This window comes from Ipomoea triloba, chromosome 1 (genome assembly GCF_003576645.1).
Source record: "Ipomoea triloba cultivar NCNSP0323 chromosome 1, ASM357664v1".
Lineage (NCBI taxonomy): Eukaryota > Viridiplantae > Streptophyta > Magnoliopsida > Solanales > Convolvulaceae > Ipomoea > Ipomoea triloba.
In genome coordinates this window covers 28,021,472-28,042,064 of record NC_044916.1, presented here as the reverse complement: position 1 = coordinate 28,042,064, position 20,593 = coordinate 28,021,472, and the positions used below count along the sequence as shown (strand labels likewise).

The following is a 20,593-nucleotide window of genomic DNA, read 5'->3' as shown; positions in this document are numbered from 1 at the left end:
AAGAAAAATTACTATAATAAAAGACTAAATGAGGAAATTAGGTATTGACTGTTGTAGTATTGGTGTGATAGGCGCAGTAATAAGTTATAGCTTGGCGGTAGCTATGGGTGGCAGCAGCACAACCGTCGGTTCGCCGCATAGGAAGGACAATGATTTTGATTTTTTGAACATAGAAGAGAATATTGATGGACCCCACCCACCATACTCAAGATTCTCTCATTGATATTCCCCCTTACTTTTCATGTTTGTCCTCTCTTCCATCAAATGTCCATTTTCCTTCTATTTTTAATTCCCACTTTTTTTTTAATAAAAATATTTTTGTAATTTCAAATTTTAATTCTTTTGAATTTTATAAAATTTTTGGAGTAAATAATTCATTTTGTATAATAAAGAGAAGACATAAGAAATCAATTTTTTTTTTGAATTCTAGGTTACAATGTAGTATTTCTGTTCATAGCTACCTTCTCAACCTACTGAAGCACAAAGAGTCAACAGATTCCTCAACTGAAGCTCGAACCCACTCCCTTCCACATGGGAGTGTACACCGGATGCCGCTTGACCACAAGGTCTTTGGCCATAAGAAATCAATTTAATTAAGCACCAATTCACAATTTCTTCCTTTCAATTTTTTTTTTTTTTAACCTTTTAAAAAGTTTCTAAAAAAATCGTGTACACGTGGTCCACCTCAATTGTCACAACGTTCGACTTGACGCACACAGTATAATGTACACAGATTAAATGTATGTGTACCTTCTAAGTTGCAAAATTTTGACGTTAATGTCTTGTTCCCTAGTTAGAAAAATCTGGGACAAAGGGAAATGTGGCGCAGGAAAAAAAAAAGAAAGAAAAGCCTTTTCTGGTGGGTAGTTATTAGTGCCATAACAAAGTTACTATTATATTTATACAATGACTTTTATACTCCGTAATAATTAAAATATGAGACAAAAGTATGTTAGTATATAAATTCTTTTTGAAATTAAAATGTGATTTTTGACTTTTAATTTAATAGTATACTAGTCAAATATCATGCATTACACAACTAATAATATAAATGTTTAATAAAAAAATATAAATTACAATAAAATTAGAATAATGGAAATACTCAATACTTCACAAGAAAAGAAGAGATGTAAAAGTAAAAACAATATGTAAGAGTAGAAGAATATAAATACAATGTACACACAAAGGGTATATTCAAGTGAAAACAATGGTGCTTATAAATAAATAAATAAATAAATATATATATATATATATATATATATATGCGCGAAATAATGTTAGCCTTCTATATAAGAAAATCAATGACTAAATTTAAAAAAAAAAAACACACACAATGACATTTTCGTAATTATATGCACAATGCACAAATTATTAAAATAAAATTTAAAAAACTATTTTTAAATATAGTAACCGACACATCAGTATATTTTTGTCAATATCGCCTCTACTAAGGCTCCAACCCACCCCTTCTATATGGGAGTGCAACCAGGTGCCACTAGACCACATGATTTTGGCAACACATCAGTATATTAACAGGTAAACAAGTCATTTAAGTTAAATTGCATGAATTTTCATTGTTCAGTGACCTAATTGTAATTTTTTTTTTTTTTTTGGATTTAGTGGTGTAACTGCAAACTGCAATTTGGTGTGTAGTTGGATGACATATTCGACTCTTATTCCTATAATTTTAGATAGATAGATATTGTTTTTGTTTGATGCTTGGACTAGATACCTTATTTAAGAAAAATCAAACTGGGATTATATTGATGCGTGGTTAGCAATATTATTTGTAGTTGTGGCTAGAGTGGTGTCACGCAAGAATGATTTTGGTCTCCCTTTAATGTGTGGTAATGGGCAACAGTGTGTGACCGGCCACATGAGCAACACAGAAATGACAAGTAATTATGTGGTCAAATAGGTATTATATCCCTCCCGGCCACGGCTAAAAACAAAGTACATTGGGACACTAGTAGTAGTAGTAGTGAGTGAATGAATCCCATGATGATCTGATTGATATTATTACATTGGAGCTTAAGGAGAAGTGGTACTTATGTTTAAGAATGATGGTCGCGGAATCTTCCCTTTTACGTGTCTAAAACCCCTGGCCTTCATCACTCCATCATGTGTATGCCTCAGCTTTCACACAATATTACTGTTCCTCATTCAGTTTAATTGCAAGCCAACCAAACACTCTCCATTGCATGCGGTCGAGACTCCAGATCACAGATAAAGCCAATCAACTTTTTTGTTGTAGAGACTTCTCTCTATTGTTATACCGACCCCTGGTCCAAAAATTATAGAGGTGCTTGGTAAATAGATGTTAGCATATGGAGTTAGCAGATTTGACTAACTAATAACATTAGGTAGTTGTAGAAAGATGTTTGATAAATTAGTTGTTAGTTGATAATAGTTGATTACATGCAAAATAGTCTTTTTAAGGGTATAATTTATTTTCTCAAAGAACTGATCGAAAAAGTTTTTTTAAAATTTTAACGTTTTAGAGTAATAAGCTGTTACAAAAAGCTGATTAGCCAAACTATTTAAGGTGAAATAGCTAATAGTGGTCAAATAAGTCAAAATTGACTGATAAGCTAAATATGTTATTAAATAGAGTCTATTTGTCTATAATTAACAAATTGAAAACAAATAATATGTTAGTTGCATATATTATGTGGCTTTCATTTATTTATAGACACATAATTTATTAACTGTATAAATCTGGGTACATGGTATAATTTTCTTGGTTTTCTGTATAGAAGTTTGACGGTTATTTTACTTTAAATTTCTTGAAACTCAACTGGAATAGCGAATATATGCGCACCGCCGTACACTTGTCTGGGTCGGGTCCTTTTCTAAAGATAAAACAATAAAGTTGGTGGGGGTGGGAGATAATAACATTGTAGCAGTACAGTTTGTTTGTTTGTTTTTTTTTTTTTTTTTTACCATCACGTACCAGTGATTATGCAGGGTGTTCGAGTTAATATATCAAGCCTGGATATTAATCACCCAGAGGATAAATCAAAGAATGCCCACTAAATTATTAAAGTCCAAAGGGAAAGATACAAGGACAACTTTTTTAAGGGAAGAAAAAATCTTTTTCTATTCCTATCTCTGATCAACCCCTAATTAAACTAATACAATTCTCAAAATACTGTTAGTACTAGTATTGCTAATACTATTTAGTATATACAACAAAAAAATAACATAAGATTGTACTTGATATTGACAACATTGTAAAAAAAAAAAAAAAAANCAAACTGGGATTATATTGATGCGTGGTTAGCAATATTATTTGTAGTTGTGGCTAGAGTGGTGTCACGCAAGAATGATTTTGGTCTCCCTTTAATGTGTGGTAATGGGCAACAGTGTGTGACCGGCCACATGAGCAACACAGAAATGACAAGTAATTATGTGGTCAAATAGGTATTATATCCCTCCCGGCCACGGCTAAAAACAAAGTACATTGGGACACTAGTAGTAGTAGTAGTGAGTGAATGAATCCCATGATGATCTGATTGATATTATTACATTGGAGCTTAAGGAGAAGTGGTACTTATGTTTAAGAATGATGGTCGCGGAATCTTCCCTTTTACGTGTCTAAAACCCCTGGCCTTCATCACTCCATCATGTGTATGCCTCAGCTTTCACACAATATTACTGTTCCTCATTCAGTTTAATTGCAAGCCAACCAAACACTCTCCATTGCATGCGGTCGAGACTCCAGATCACAGATAAAGCCAATCAACTTTTTTGTTGTAGAGACTTCTCTCTATTGTTATACCGACCCCTGGTCCAAAAATTATAGAGGTGCTTGGTAAATAGATGTTAGCATATGGAGTTAGCAGATTTGACTAACTAATAACATTAGGTAGTTGTAGAAAGATGTTTGATAAATTAGTTGTTAGTTGATAATAGTTGATTACATGCAAAATAGTCTTTTTAAGGGTATAATTTATTTTCTCAAAGAACTGATCGAAAAAGTTTTTTTAAAATTTTAACGTTTTAGAGTAATAAGCTGTTACAAAAAGCTGATTAGCCAAACTATTTAAGGTGAAATAGCTAATAGTGGTCAAATAAGTCAAAATTGACTGATAAGCTAAATATGTTATTAAATAGAGTCTATTTGTCTATAATTAACAAATTGAAAACAAATAATATGTTAGTTGCATATATTATGTGGCTTTCATTTATTTATAGACACATAATTTATTAACTGTATAAATCTGGGTACATGGTATAATTTTCTTGGTTTTCTGTATAGAAGTTTGACGGTTATTTTACTTTAAATTTCTTGAAACTCAACTGGAATAGCGAATATATGCGCACCGCCGTACACTTGTCTGGGTCGGGTCCTTTTCTAAAGATAAAACAATAAAGTTGGTGGGGGTGGGAGATAATAACATTGTAGCAGTACAGTTTGTTTGTTTGTTTTTTTTTTTTTTTTTTACCATCACGTACCAGTGATTATGCAGGGTGTTCGAGTTAATATATCAAGCCTGGATATTAATCACCCAGAGGATAAATCAAAGAATGCCCACTAAATTATTAAAGTCCAAAGGGAAAGATACAAGGACAACTTTTTTAAGGGAAGAAAAAATCTTTTTCTATTCCTATCTCTGATCAACCCCTAATTAAACTAATACAATTCTCAAAATACTGTTAGTACTAGTATTGCTAATACTATTTAGTATATACAACAAAAAAATAACATAAGATTGTACTTGATATTGACAACATTGTAAAAAAAAAAAAAAAAACTTTAATTATCAAATTCCAATAGCTAACTTCTCATCAGAAAATGAGTTTATTTATTTTTATTTTTATTTTTATTTTTAATTGGGCTAGCCCAGAAATGTAAAAGATGACAAAAAAATTGTAGCTTTTGGGTGGCCTTGAACCAACATATTTTTAACTCCAAAGTCCAAACAGTCTCATCTGCAGTTAGCTACTTAGCTCCAATAATTCAGGTTTAGGATGATAGCATGCTGCATACCCATGCACTTTAAACACTATATGTTTTGGTTCTTGAATAAACTTCATGATTTAATGATAATTAGGCTACAGATTAGTCAGAGTCTAATGTTACTATCGGATATTTAACCGAGAAAACCACTTATTTAAAGTAAAAATTAAAAGTACCTAGTATTACACTATTACAAGACAGGCTTATTATTGGTTGCTTTAGTACATCCATAAAGAATCTGGAGCAAAAACCTTAAAGCTTCTCCTTGGCATTTATTCCCATTGGCAGCAAGAAAAACTACTTGACAGTAACAGACAAGAACATAGGCAAATACTAAAAAACTTTCTCGAAGCACGCCTCAATCTGTGTTGTACTAGGAGAGACTGCTGCATAAATACCTGCAAACAACACTTCATCTCACTCATGCAATTCAGCTCAACAAGTGTTTAAAAAAAAACACCCTTTTTATATTCTTATATACTCGTATATAATTGCTATTCCTTCTTCCTCAAAAGCATATTATACTGGTTTAAGGGGTGTTACCTCGAGACTTGAATGCTGACCACCATGAGGATGGTCAAACGGTGAAAATTATTCAAGGAAATAAGGGCATGCAAAGGAGCCCTGTGTTTTCTGGAATTCCCATCATTATGTTGAGGTTCTGCAAGGCTTGACCAGAGGCTCCCTTCACAAGATTATCAATCTGCAGCAAGATCATTAGGAATTTAGCCCCAAAATAGTTGCAGGAGATTAACTAGTTTGATACAGATACAACGTAATCCGGCAAAATAATTCCAAGGACTTACAACAGATATTATTATAGCTCTCCCAGGAATTCGGTCAGGAAAGACATTCATGAGGCAGTAATTGGATCCCCGGACATGTCGGGTATGAGGAACTTCTTTGTCCTTTAGCATTACCACAAATTCTTCATTCTGGATAGATTAAAAAACAATGAATTTGGCCTCTTTCTCCAAAGAACCAAAAGCGACCATTTTTTGGTCTAACAGATTTTGCAAAAGTTCTGAAGTTCATGACAACCATATAGTGTGGAATTTCACACACAACTGGATCACTTTTTTATTTTTGGAATAAGGGTCAAATAGGCCACCGAACTACACACGAAACTGCAATTGGGCTATTGAACTCAAAAAAAATTACAATTGGATCCTGAACAACGCAAAATCATGTAATTGAACCAAAAGTGACTTGTTTACCTATTAGTTGTTGATGTAGCGGTTACTAGATTAAAAAATATTTTTTAAAAAAATTAAATAATTTTTTTATTAAAAAAACAAACCTGCTTGGCTTCGCCTCTAGACTGCTAGAGACGAAGAGCTCTTTGTCTCCATGCCAAAGAACTGGACCTCTTCGTCTCCGGCCTGGAGACGAAAAACTGGTCGGGAGACGAAGCCGAGCATGTTTGTTTGTTTTTTTCTTTTGTTGTTTTTTTTTAAGAAATTTTTTGTATATTTAAATTGTTTTATTTAAAATTATTAAAATAAAATTGTAAAAAAATATTTTTTTAATCTGGTAACCGCCACATCAGCAACTAATAGGTAAACAGGTCACTTTTGGTTCAATTGCATGATTTTGCATTGTTCTGGGATCCAATTGCAATTTTTTTGAGTTAGATGGTCCAATTGCAGTTTTGTGTGTAATTTGGTGGCCTATTTGACCCTTATTCCTTTATTTTTTGAGGTTTTTGATATATGAAATGAAAACAATGACTAGAAAGAACTTATCATTCCATCCCAATGGGAGAACAATCAAATAGGACAGGTAACAGGTTGGGTGATTCACAATGGTTGCAGACCTGATAATTAGGCATGGAGTATTAAAAAGTTAAAGACACAAACAACACACCTCATAACATCTCCGCAAATGCTGGTATAATTCATGAGTTGTCACTCCAGGAGCCATTTCCACATATATAGTTGATTGCATGCCACGGCTCTGTCAATCAACAAGAGTGTAAAAGAAACAAGATAAATACCACAGAGAAGAGCAAGCAAATATCAATAGTTTAGAAGTTGAGGAAGGTTTTAGCTATTACCATTGGCATTAAGTGTGGAGTGAAACTAACAGTAACTTTTGAATTAGCAGCTTCTGACAATCCTTGTTCAATCTCCGGAACTGCAAATCAAAACAGAAACCCTATCGCCACTTTAGAGATCTAGAGCTAGGGATGGTAGGTAGCTCCCATCAGCCGTGCAAAATTTGATTTATCAACAAAGTAACTACTATTTCCTAACCCGGTGAAACTTCACGTTGGATCAAATGACAAAAGTAGTCCATTTCAGGGTTAAACAATTATTGAAGATCTAACAAGGCCATTCAAAAAATCCCCTAACATCCTTTAAATCAGAACTATACATATCAAGGTGCAGAAATCTTTAAGTTGCAGAATCTAGGCATATATCATATGGTTCTTGATGGAAAAATGCCTTCTTTCTTTCTTTTTTTGTTTAAAAAAAATAAAAAACAGAAATTAGGAAAATATAAAATAGGATAATTATTATAATAGGAGTAGCAAATACACCTTATGCATCACTATAATTGATATACGGCAACGTGCAATTATTATAATATATGGAGTAGCAGATATTTCTTATGCATTACTATAATTTAATTACTCACCATGGCGATGCCTTGTAATACCATAAGAATGAATCCCTTCTGCTATTTCAGTGTACAAATTGGCCTCTTTTGCACCACGTCCTGTAAGATGACACAAGTGCAGGAAATTGTCCTGTGCTGCTTAAATTCAAGTAGCACAAATGATTATATTAAGGATGACTAGCTTTTCTTATATAACAAACCTGCTCCGCTAACACCAGATTTTGAATCAATTATGATGTTTTTGAGTCCAATCAGGTTAGCCTGCAAGAATTGAGAAAACAATTAAAGAAACAACAGGGAAACAAAAAGACGCAAGCCTTAATTGTTCCAAATGTCCCATGGAATCCATTTACAGGCCAGCCATTTAGGTTGGAAATATGACTTAAGCTTCTAGCCATTACTCAGGCTATTTCATAATCAAGATAAACAAGATATTCTTCTCAATTAACTGACAAAAAAAGGCAAAATGTGTAGACATAGTTCAACTAAACAACAACCTTTATCAAGGGAATTAGAGGGAGTTGGATAGATGTTGGATAACAGCCTGGATTTGCAACTAATCGTGCATCTTGGATTTCTGTTCTATAGATCTCAGTCAAACCATATACTACTTCTTTCTGCATTCAAGTACAAGAAAGCATTACAAAATATGAAAACCTTAGGTTAGATAAGAGGAAATCTTTAATCAGATACAGAAAATCATTACATTCAACTCATGTTTCATGCAGAAAAAAAAAATCTTTAAAACTAGAGATGCCTGAATGCTTTATTGATAAATTTTATAATTTTAGTCATAGACCTTCATCAATGTCATTTATTTCTTTCATAAAGGAGTTACTCCAAGTGATGATGTACAAAAGAAGAATGTACCTGCAACTCTGTTGCACTGTGTGGCTGACCATACCATTCATCATATTCGGCAACATCACGCAGTCGGAAGTCCTGCACATAAACATTGCATCAGTCAGATAGCGCAACATTTCCCGAAAGTATCAAAAGATACTTGATTGTGAACACAGTACAGTGTATGGTAAAACAATTAGCCAGTAGCATACCGCAGAAAGATCAACAACTTTTAGGCTAGTTGGCAGACCTTTAATGATTTCCTAAAAAATAAAGTAATCAGCAATTGTTGGAAGAGCATAGATATGTTTGTGTCTATAGATGAATCAGTTACAATCAATATAAATTCTGTTATATGGCTAAAGGTGTAAACTTCATCAGTCTGCAACATCATGAGACGGCAAAGAATTGTCAAAAAACCTGGGTAGTTCCATGCGGTAAACAACAAAATACTGCATCCACAGAAGAAAAATCTGCATCCTTGACAGCAACCAGGTTTGGCAAATCCTGAAAGAAAGGTAAAGTTGTACATAATTAAAGAAGAATGCATAATAAAACATTAAAACCAAAGAAATTCTGGGGGGAAATATGGAAAATAATATACTTAATGATGATGACATTGAGATCCTTACTTGTGATACCAAGTGAGGAAAAACAGATTCTATCGATTGACCAGCTTTTCTATCTGCAGTCATTAGAGTGATCTTGAATTGGGGATGATTTGCCAGGAGTCTGATAATCTACAAGATGTTGGGAAATCAGTAGCCTAAAAACAAGTTCATATATCACCCAAGAGAGTACAAACCAGAATTTTGGGAGAATACATATCACCATTTTCAGATCATCCAGTTTCATTAACAGATCAATATTGAATTCAAAGTTCAAGAACTCACACCATGTTCACCCATCTCAAAACTGCAAACAACTTCCTATGCAAATCAGTGTCTTCTAGTAGCACTGTGAAAGTACAATGGAGTCACCAAATATATTTAACCACATTCGACCAAAGGGCGCTCAAGAAATCAAGATTCAGTAACTTCTGAATTCCATTCCCACAACTATAAATAAAGATTATTCTACAGACCATTCAGATAATGACACTAACTGTATTAATGATTTCCGATAAAAGCCAGTACCTCAGAACCAGTATAGCCACTAGCTCCAAGAACACCAATTCGAAACTTTTCTGATTGTTGAGCTTTAGCCGCCGAAAACTGCAAACTTTGCGGTGGAGGTGACGCCACTGAAGAAGCTCTAACACAGAGCTTCCTCGGCTTTGAACTCTTCAATTCATCCTACAATATAAACTGCATTAATCATTCGCCCTCTTTACAAGAACAAAATCTTACAAATTTCTGAAGAAAAAAAAAAAGAAGAAATAATCAAGAAAATGAACCTGAAACTTCAAAGGGTAACCTCGATCGAGACAACTCGAACTAAAAGCACCTAAAGAACTCATCTTTGTGGAGTGTGAGACGAGGGAAACTTTATAGACAAAAAAAATGTTGTAGGCTCAAGAGTCAAGACCCCAACACCGACAGCGGCGGAGACAGTGGTATGGCGCAAAACTACAGAAACTATTACCCCGTGTATGCGGTCTTTTGAAGGAAAAGGACTTGAAAGACGAAGACTATAAGCGGGTTAGCCCGGAATTTCGTAACCAACAACAAGGGTCTAGGGATTGCAATTCATCACCAAAAGTCCAAAACACGTTGGTCAGCAGGTTTAGTCGTAAACCTAATGAGTTAATTTCAACAAATATTCCCTAATTATAGTGATTTTTTAAATTTTATTATCGTAGACAAATGTGATACTCTTGACTATTAAAAGTTTTTATCATTATTTTTTCTCATGTTATGTAAAAATCAATTTAAAGGTTAAATTCGCTTTTTTTACAGCCCGGGTGTCTTCGGCCTGGGTGTCCATTGATAAACTTGATGGATGACAGATATCAATATATATACTCACACGCTTATTATCGTTTCTCTACCTCTCTTTTTGTCTCACACACAAAGACATGCACTCTCTCTATACATCTTAGATTTGCTTCAATCACTTCTCCGATTGCTCTGATCGCTCGCACGTTTGTTCCAACCAGTCTTTCAATTGTTCATAAATCATATATCATATATATATATATATATATATATATATATATATATATATATATATATATATATATGTATATGCCTATGGGGTGAAAGTTAAGTACCTATTTTCACCAATTAGGTAAGTTATTCAATTAGGCAAATATAAGATTTATATAATTGCCTTTTTAGAGATCAAGAGAGAGTGCATGTGTTTATGTGTGAGACAAAAAGAGAGGTGTGTGTGTGTGTGTGTGTGTGTGTGTGTGTGTGTGTGTGTGTATATATATATATATATATATATATATATATGCGCTTAATTCTCGTTTCTCTACCTTTCTTTTTGTCTCACACATAAAGACATGCACTATCTCTCTATCTTTAAAATTATCGATTATATAAATCTTATATTTGCTCCAATCACTCATCTGGTTGCTCTAATCACTCACCCGTTGCTCCAATCAATCTTCTGATTGCTCATAAATCATAGATCGGCTTGGATAGCTTACCCAATAGGTGGAAATAGGTACTTCTCTTTCACCCTATATATACACACACACAACACGCACGCTTGATTCTCGTTTCTCTACCTCTCTTTTTGTCTTATAAACATATTCTCTCTCTCTCTAAAAATAACAATTATATAAATCTTATATTCACTCCGATCACTCCTCCAATTGCTTCAATCACTCCTCCATTGCTCCGATCAGTCTTCCAATTGTTCATAAATCTTAGATCAGTTTGGATAGCTTACCCAATTGGTGGAATAAGGTACTTTTCTTTCACCATTCTGATTAAATTCACCTGTGGTGTAAATATTGGGGATAACTAGTTAGGTTAAGTACCTCATTTATTCTTCAAATTTGGTCTAGGACAAATGTGTAGAGTTGATTGATCTATTATGACCTATTTAATATCACAAGTCACTCACTCACTCCATAGTAGAGGTGTTAAACGGACCAGTTAGCACGAAGTCCAGTCCAAGTCTGAATCGTTTGGATTGGCCCAATTTAGTCAATTTGCTACAATGGACGGACTAGGGCTAGCCCGTTTTATACTACGGACTGGTTGGACTTTAGTTGTTTGCCCATGAACCGGATCGGTCTGTTAGCTTGTACATTTTTTAAAATATAAAATTTACATATATACTCTAATAGAGTAATGCCTCATGAGATTATCATTATCATAATAGAAACAATGATATATATTGATTTTATGCTTATTAAATTCTTACGTATTTACTATTTAGCTATACTACTACTAATGTTATGGAAATTAAACAAATTGAGATGTCATTGTCGTACTATCATAGATCGACTTGGATAGCTTACACAACTGGTGGAAATAGATACTTCTCTTTCACTCCATATATATACACTAATACACACACAACATGCACACTCGATATATATATATATATATATATATATATACACACACATACGCGCGCGTTTGAATCTCGTGTCTCTGTTAGACATGTATGCCCTAAGAGCCAACATTTATTGTTTTGGGCATTAATTTCTTGTTAAATAAAACGATAAATAATTGTTTTATTTATTTTATTTTGGCTTAGTTAATATTTGATATTATTCCATACAATCTTCTTAATTCTTCATTCTTAAGTGTTAAGAATATGAGTGACGAAGAATTAATAAATGAAGTATTGTAAAAATGTTCCTAGTCATAGGAATTCTAGTTGGGCATTAGAATTCCGATAAGACTAGCACATTGTCCTTCTCATGGTGAGTCGCATGCCATTCTGTATGAGATACAGAGAGTGGACATGTGAATGATTGTTAGAGAACAAGTCATTGAACATTGACTGACTACAACGTACCGCATGGTGTTTACCTACGTGTCATCGGTATGTTGTATGTTACAAGTATGCAATAATCCTTTGACTTGAGATGACATGGTTGTCTCGTACATATGGTGGACTAGTTTTTGCCAGTATGCGTCTTTTGTTCCTTATGGGACTATAAGTGTACTTGGTGGCCTAGTTCAGTGTTGTACGGTGACATGTGTGCGTTCAATAGAGGATCCACCTCCTTGAGGTAACAAGGATGTTCCAGTCTATTAAATAATTATACAACGAGAATCTCTGGCCAGAGAATAATGAAGTTGGACTTCAGGTTAAGAATATTGAATAGACATATTGACCGGGTTTATGAGTTTGACTAAGTTTGACCATGACCTTTACCTGGTTCGGAACAAGTGTTGTGTGGAAGGAATGTTGCATGATATTTGTAACGGAAAAGTTCATTATAAAATATTAAAATATATTCATTGTCAACTAGGTAGTCATGACATACTGCTAGGTGTCACTCATAATAATGACTCATTGCTAGTTTGACTATGAACCTAGAAAGTCACACCTTAATGGTTCGTGGTAATGCTGAGAACTTTAAAAGAAATCGATAAAGAGTTATCGATATTGAATTAATACATTAATAATTGAATAATGGATTAATTCAATATTGGGTAGTTTTGGGCTTTTAAAGGCTAGCACCTTTGGGCCCAAACCAGGCTATATATATAGCCTTGCCCTATTTTTAAGTTAGAGGAGAAATACAGAGATTGTCAGAAAAATAGTTTTCACGTAGAAATCTCTGGGAGTTCTCGCGTGCCCGACCGGTGGACGGACTAGAGGCCAGACGATTGGACGGTTTTGATTCTGCCAAAGCACGCTTCAAGGGTAAACTTTTCTAACTCCCTCGTTTACATAGAATCATAGAAAATGCGATTTGATGCTTCCGCTGCGCCTGTATGTTTTTCTAACAGTCTCTACCTCTCTTTATGTCTCGCACAGTCACACATAAAGGCATGCATTCTCTCTCTCAGCTTTATCTCTAAAAATAACAATTATATAAATCTTATATTTGCTCCAATCATTCCTCGTTGCTCTAATCACTGACCAATTGCTCCAATTAGTATTCCAATTGCTCATAAATCATATATCAGCTTGGATAGCTTACCCTATTGGTGAAAATAGGTACTTATCTTTCACCCCATATATACACACGAAACATGCACGCTTGATACACACACACACACACACACACGATTCTCGTTTCTTTACCTTTTTTTTTTGTCTCTCACATAAAGACATGCACTCTCTCTATCTCTAAAAATAGCAATTATATAAATCTTAGATTTGCTTCAATCACTCATCCGATTGCTCTAATAACTCACCCGTTGCTCCAATCAATCTTCCAATTACTCATAAACCATAGAGCGGCTTGAATATATAACTTATCCTATTGGTGAAAATATGTACTTCTCTTTCACCCCATATATACGCACACAACATGCACGCTTGATTCTCGTTTCTATACCACTCTTTTTGTCTCATACGCATATTTTCTCTCTTTATCGCTCTCTAAAAATAACAATTATATAAATCTTAGATTCACTCCGATCACTCCTTCCTCCGATTGCTCCAATCACTCCTCCGTTGGTCCGATTAGTATTCCAATTGCTCATAAATCTTAGATCGGTTTGGATAGCTTACCCAATTGGTGGAATAAGGTACTTCTCTTTCACCCTTCTAATTAATTGAATTCACCCGTGGTGTAATATTGAGATAACTAGTTAGGTACCTCGTGTCTTCTTTAAATTTGGTCTAGGACAAAAGTGTAAAGTTGATCGATCTATTATGAGCTATTTAATATCGCAAGTCACTTTATAATAGATGTGTCAAATGGAAGAGTAAGCCCGAAGTTCAGTCCAAACCCTATCCATTTGGACTTGGTCCGATCCAGTTCATTTACTACAATGGACGGACTAGGGCTAGCCCATTTATTGTAAAAATTTAGCAGCTAGAAACAGAAGTACGTTCATGTTGTAAGATTGCAACCTTTTTGAAGGGAGACGGGTGAGGAATATGCAACCAAATGCCTAAGTCTCCATGATGATCATTGGAAAAGGTAGTCTTTTGTTGATTGTGTCCAGCTTATGAGGTATGTTTAACTATGATATGTATTTCGATCTCTAATATTGCTTCTATTATTATGAGTTAAGTTTTTCGTAATTAATTTTTTGCTAAAGTGTCATTCCGCACCCTGAACTATAACCGATTCTTCATTCGGCACCTTAAACTTTGATAATTGCTGTTTCAATCCACAAACCATAAAAACTTCTTCGCCTAGAATTTTTTACAGGTTTCCTTCAAGTTACAGGTAATAATGTGCTGATGTGGAAGTGTTTTGTTATTGACATTTATGACATGGCACCCATTTAATCATTTTGTTTTTTTCTCTCTCTAAAGTTTCTTTCCTTCCTAGAGTTCAAGGACCCCCTCCCGTTCATTCTGCTTCTTCTGCGAAACCTTATGCAGTTAGGCCATACGCACAGGTTCTGCTTCTTCTGTGGAACCTTAGGCCATATACCTTCCTACAAACGAACAAAGGTGGAAAGTTCCTTTTGCCTGAAAATATGAATATACTTGCTCAATAGTAAATAAATATTTTGGAGCTCCTATTCACATTGTGAAAGATTCAACGAAAATGAACCATAAGTTTACAAATTTCATAGGAAATCCCTGTAACTTGGGTGCAATTAGTGTTCTTGCTGCAGATGATGGCCATAAATCACAGTTCAGCAGTGATTCTTTGGTGTCTGGGGAGCTTCACTCTAAGGAAGATTCAACAGAGATGAATAAGGAACTTAGAAATGTCATAGGAGTTCATGCAACAGAGAATTAATAAAATATATATAATTCATGCAAACCCTGAGTAAAACAAATAAAAAATGGAGAAATAAATATACATGAGCAAGAACAACCAAGAAGAACCTAGAAACCGGTCGGCAGCGAGCTAATCACAACAAGGTTGAGGAAGATGACCGGAAAACAGTCTGGCATCCATAACTGAGCAGTGAAAGCTAAAGAACAAGAGGCAACCCACTCCCAACAAGCTCATGAAGAGCGGAAAAGAAGGGAAGGGCAGCAGACCGAATGCAAAACCCAGAAACTACCTCCTATAACTAATTCAGCCAACAAATAGAGCACAAACAAGGATAACAAGGGCAATAAAATTAAACCCAAAACAATTAAGAATCAAACCTTAGCTTGTCAGAGTAAGGAAGTATCTCCGGCCCTAAAACCGTCCAGAGTGTCATACACTTCGACTATAGTGTTCAGTTACTTAGAAGAGATGAGCCGGAGCAGCCACCTTCTCTTACCGGAGAATGGAGAGACCCAATCGACCACCCGGTAAAATAGAGGACGGAGAAGACGATGGAGAGGGGGACACCCGTCGGCTGTCTCCTAAGCTTGCAGTGATAGTCCGGCTAGGACCGCCGAGGACCACCGCAAGCCACCCAAAGCACCTAGACGGAATATTTAAACACCAAATGAGGTCGCCGGTGAGGAAAGAGACCACTGGAACACATAAACTTCCATATATTTCGATAAACAATTGTAACTGGAAAGTCAATCAAATTAATTTTGACTAAAGAAACCAATCAAATTGATCTAATTAAAATCAATGCCATGTAAGATAAATACCAGCGCCATGTCATCAGGGCAACAGGGAAACTTGTCAAAAATTTTAGGCGAAGAAGTTTTTATAGTTTGTGGATCGAAACAGCAGTTATCAAAGTTTAGGGTGTCACATAAAGAATCGGTTATAGTTCAGGGTGCGGAATGACACTTTAGCCTTAATTTTTTATTCAATTCTGTTAGATTATGTTTATATGTTAATATAGACACTTCTATGCAGTGTAACTCTAACGAGGCTAAGCAAATGAAAAAAGTGAAAATTTGTTGACAAGATCGAATCAAACAGGGAAGCATACAAATGAAATAATAGTGGGACATTTGAATCCATAATAATAAAAATAGTCACGAGTTCAATTTGCTAACATTTTTTCGTTTAAGCCATCACACCAAGTAGGGATGGCAACGGGGATACTCCCCGTCCCCGGCGGGGAATGGAAAATAGTCCCCATCTCTGTCCCCGGTCAATTCGTAGTCAACATATTAAATTAGTGTAATTTTAATTTTAAAAATTTTGGTTTTAATTTTAAAAAAAAATATGTGTGTGTGTGTATTATATTTCTTAATTTTAATAATTATTCGTGGACGAGACGGGGCGGGGAGGGCTATCCCCGTCCTCGTCCCCAATCCCCAAAATTTTTCCCATCCCCGTCCCCGTCCCCGTTTCAAACGTGGACGGAGATCCCCGGCAGGGACGGGGCATGATACACTCCCATTTGTACCGATTTTACTTTTGTTTTTATGTAGGGTTTATAGTAAATTGTGTGATAAAATATTGTGTCCAATGGTTATTTCCTTGTTTTCATATTTAAAATGGTATAATGCTTGGTTTAGATGTTTTTGATGTGTTTAGAAGTGCATTAGAACCATTTGGGAGCAAAAGCCAATCCAAAGGAGCCAAAGAGTTGTAATTCCCGCTACCATGGCGACACCTCGGTAATCGGACCATATCTCAGCCTAAGAATATCCAAATGAGGTGATTCTTGAACCATTGGAAAGAAGACTTCAAGGGCTACAACTCTTATGAAGACATCAAAGTGTGGTTCAAAAGGGAAAAGGGTCAAAATTAGGCTGCAAGTCGAAACTGTGTTGCAGACAGATTCTCGACGCGTCGAGAATTTTCTCGACGCGTCGAGAGTTGGCAGAATGCCAAGATTTTGGTTCGGGAATATCTCGACGCGTCGAGAAAAGTCCTCGACGCGTCGAGAAATCGCAGATCTGAAATTTCTACTGTTATGAAATGTCTATTTTGCCCCTCATTCTCCACCCACTATAAAAGCATCATTTTCTCTCCAAACCCTAAGCTTGGCTGCGGATTTGGACAAAAGGAGATCAAGAAAGGGAAGCTCTCATCTTCTCAAAGAGCTCAAAGAGGAAAAATCAATTGGAGAAGAGAGATCAAAGAGAAGAGCTTGGAGGCTTCATTCGGGAGAATTTCTTCCTCTCTTTTCTATTTTAAAACTTTATTGTATATTTGTTGAATCTATTTTAGCCATGATAGGCTAAGCTTTCCTTTGGGATTTTTGGATTGATAAGTGTTTATGAACCTATGTGCCTAGTTCTTTAATTGCTTGAATGAAATATCTATTTGGGTTTATTACTTGTGTTGTAATTGTGGCTTAATTTCTTGATGCTTGTAGTTAAGGATCCTAATTACTTGTTTCATTGCTAAATTTGTCTATGAATTAGAGCACCCACAATTGCACTTGATTCTTGTACCTCGAGAGAGGACATGTTGATTAAGGGATTTATTGTGAATAGCTCACGAGAGTGAGTATTCCAATTGTGAATAGCCCACGAGAGTGGGTATTCCATTTATTGCTAGTTCTTGATTATATGTTGTGAATAGCTCACGAGAGTGTGTATTCCAATTACCTTATTTTGGGATTGAATTACGAGAGTAATCTTTCCCTTTTAGATTGCAATCATCCACACTTGTTGAACCCGAATGATTATTTCACTTTAGATTGGCACTAGGTGATTAAACAGACGCGTCGAGAAATCGCAGATCTGAAATTTCTACTGTTATGAAATGTCTATTTTGCCCCTCATTCTCCACCCACTATAAAAGCATCATTTTCTCTCCAAACCCTAAGCTTGGCTGCGGATTTGGACAAAAGGAGATCAAGAAAGGGAAGCTCTCATCTTCTCAAAGAGCTCAAAGAGGAAAAATCAATTGGAGAAGAGAGATCAAAGAGAAGAGCTTGGAGGCTTCATTCGGGAGAATTTCTTCCTCTCTTTTCTATTTTAAAACTTTATTGTATATTTGTTGAATCTATTTTAGCCATGATAGGCTAAGCTTTCCTTTGGGATTTTTGGATTGATAAGTGTTTATGAACCTATGTGCCTAGTTCTTTAATTGCTTGAATGAAATATCTATTTGGGTTTATTACTTGTGTTGTAATTGTGGCTTAATTTCTTGATGCTTGTAGTTAAGGATCCTAATTACTTGTTTCATTGCTAAATTTGTCTATGAATTAGAGCACCCACAATTGCACTTGATTCTTGTACCTCGAGAGAGGACATGTTGATTAAGGGATTTATTGTGAATAGCTCACGAGAGTGAGTATTCCAATTGTGAATAGCCCACGAGAGTGGGTATTCCATTTATTTCTAGTTCTTGATTATATGTTGTGAATAGCTCACGAGAGTGTGTATTCCAATTACCTTATTTTGGGATTGAATTACGAGAGTAATCTTTCCCTTTTAGATTGCAATCATCCACACTTGTTGAACCCGAATGATTATTTCACTTTAGATTGGCACTAGGTGATTAAACACTTTGACACCCAAAAATCCCGCGCTTAATCTCTTGTATATAAAAGTCCGTTTGCCTTGCTTCATTTATTTTGTTTTCATAATTATAGATAAATACCCATTGTTAACGTAGGAATAGCTTCTCGTGAATTAATTAGTAACTAGTGCTTGATACCCCGCTTCCCTGTGGATCGATAACCCCGGAATACTCCGGGTATTTGCTTGTACCTAAAAAAAGGCTACGACCAAATTGGCGCCGTTGCCGGGGAAGCGGTGTTTTGTATTGACATTAGTGAAAATTTTCTTCTAGGAGTCTATTCCATTATTCTTTTATTTGTTTTTATTTATTTTTGTTTTTGTTAACAATTTTGTTTTATGGATGGATATGAATTTCAAGGAGCTTTGCCACCATTTTACTCTTCTTCCCATGATTATGAGATGAGTTGGAATAGGTACCAAGACTATGGAGGAATGGAACAACAACAACATTTCACAAATTATGCCAACTCAAGCCAAGACCATTTCTATGAAGGCTCCTCTCAAGCATTCACATCACAACAACAATGGTGTTCTTTTTGTGGAGGGGATCACTTTGAAGAATATTGCTATACATTCTACCCCTCCAATCATGTTTCTCAACAACATACTCAAGGATTTTGTGCCAACATGAGTCAAGCTACTTATCAAGGAGACACACCACCAAGTTCACAAGCCTTGTGGTGTACATATTGTGGAGGACCTCATGAGGCGGAAAATTGCTTCACATTTGATCCTAATTACCAATATGGTGGGCGATCTCAAGTGCTTCCATACCAAGAGTTTCAACAAGAATGCCAACCACTTGACCCAACATTTGAGGTGGAATCCACAAAGAGTAACAAGCTTTTGCACTTGATGTCTCAACTAAAAAAGCTACAAGCTCAAGTGGATAACCATATTGCTAATTGGAAAATTCAAAAGAAGTTTGAGGAGCTTGAAGATGAGGATGAAGAAATAGTTGATCAAGAAAGTACTCCACAATCCTTATGTTGTATATTATGTGGAGGACCTCATGAGGGTGCAAATTGTTTCATCTTTGATCCCAAGTACCGATATGATGGGCGAACTCTAGACCCTCTAGTGTCTCCGTACCAACAATTGTGCTTGCCAAAGGAAGGTCATGAGGTTGATAAAAATAAAAGGGAGTGTGAGAACCTTGGAGAGGAAGATGAAGAAATATGTGATAAATGCATTGAGATGGAAATCTTGGGAAAAGAAGGAGAGATGAAGATGCAAGAAAATGGTGACAATGAACTACTTGAAAATGGCTCAATGGAAAAAGTGTTCAAAGAAGATGAAACATGTGGCACAAACAAAGAACACTCTTCGTTGGATGACACCCTCTTTGATGAAAATTTTAGAACAATTTGGGAACCGGGAGGTGTCAATGTTCTTGTAAGTATAGGCCCCCATTGGCCAATATTCATATCCAAAGACTCTCATCTCTTATTGGTGCATAAGAAGGATCCAAGACTCTCGTTACTTGTTCGAGAGAAAGAAGAGGAAAAAGAGATGAAGGTTGAAGAAGATAGCATATTCTTGGAATTGGATTGTTGCAATTTCTTTGAGGAGAATATGCTACTTTTGAGCTTAAAGGAGTTCCTTAATGCCCGGCATTTAAGGACATATTTTGAAGAAAAAGTTGATGGAGAAAATGGACTCATCTTTGTCCAAACATGCATGGATTGTTCCTTGAAAGGTTGAGTCGAGCTAGCGACGTTAAACTTAGCGCTTCATGGGAGGCACCCCATGTTATCTTACATTTTCATGCATTTTCTTTTATTG

At 35.5% G+C, this 20,593-nt stretch overlaps 1 protein-coding gene across 1 annotated transcript; it reads right to left on the bottom strand.

Annotated features, from left to right (window-relative positions):
* Positions 1-5,016: 5,016 nt before the first annotated feature.
* Positions 5,017-10,109, bottom strand: LOC116013866 (probable N-acetyl-gamma-glutamyl-phosphate reductase, chloroplastic). The gene is made up of 14 exons (XM_031253826.1): positions 9,825-10,109; positions 9,565-9,723; positions 9,061-9,168; positions 8,849-8,935; positions 8,641-8,691; positions 8,456-8,527; positions 8,083-8,202; positions 7,786-7,846; positions 7,604-7,684; positions 7,020-7,099; positions 6,830-6,919; positions 5,770-5,898; positions 5,507-5,666; positions 5,017-5,361 (listed from the first exon to the last, which is right to left on the bottom strand). The coding sequence occupies exons 1-13, from the start codon at positions 9,885-9,887 to the stop codon at positions 5,559-5,561; spliced, it is 1,209 nt and encodes a 402-aa protein (XP_031109686.1). The 5' UTR covers positions 9,888-10,109; the 3' UTR covers positions 5,017-5,361; positions 5,507-5,558.
* Between the last annotated feature and the right edge of the window lie 10,484 nt (positions 10,110-20,593).

Coding starts and splice junctions, on each gene's coding strand:
- LOC116013866 (XM_031253826.1), bottom strand. CDS start 9,887: ATGAGTTCTTTAGGTGCTTTTAGTTCGAGTTGTCTCGATCGAGGTTAC. Junction 8,528..8,640: donor AAGTTGTTGATCTTTCTGCG/GTATGCTACTGG, acceptor GTTTATGTGCAG/GACTTCCGACTGCGTGATGT. Junction 5,667..5,769: donor GAGCTATAATAATATCTGTT/GTAAGTCCTTGG, acceptor ATCTTGCTGCAG/ATTGATAATCTTGTGAAGGG.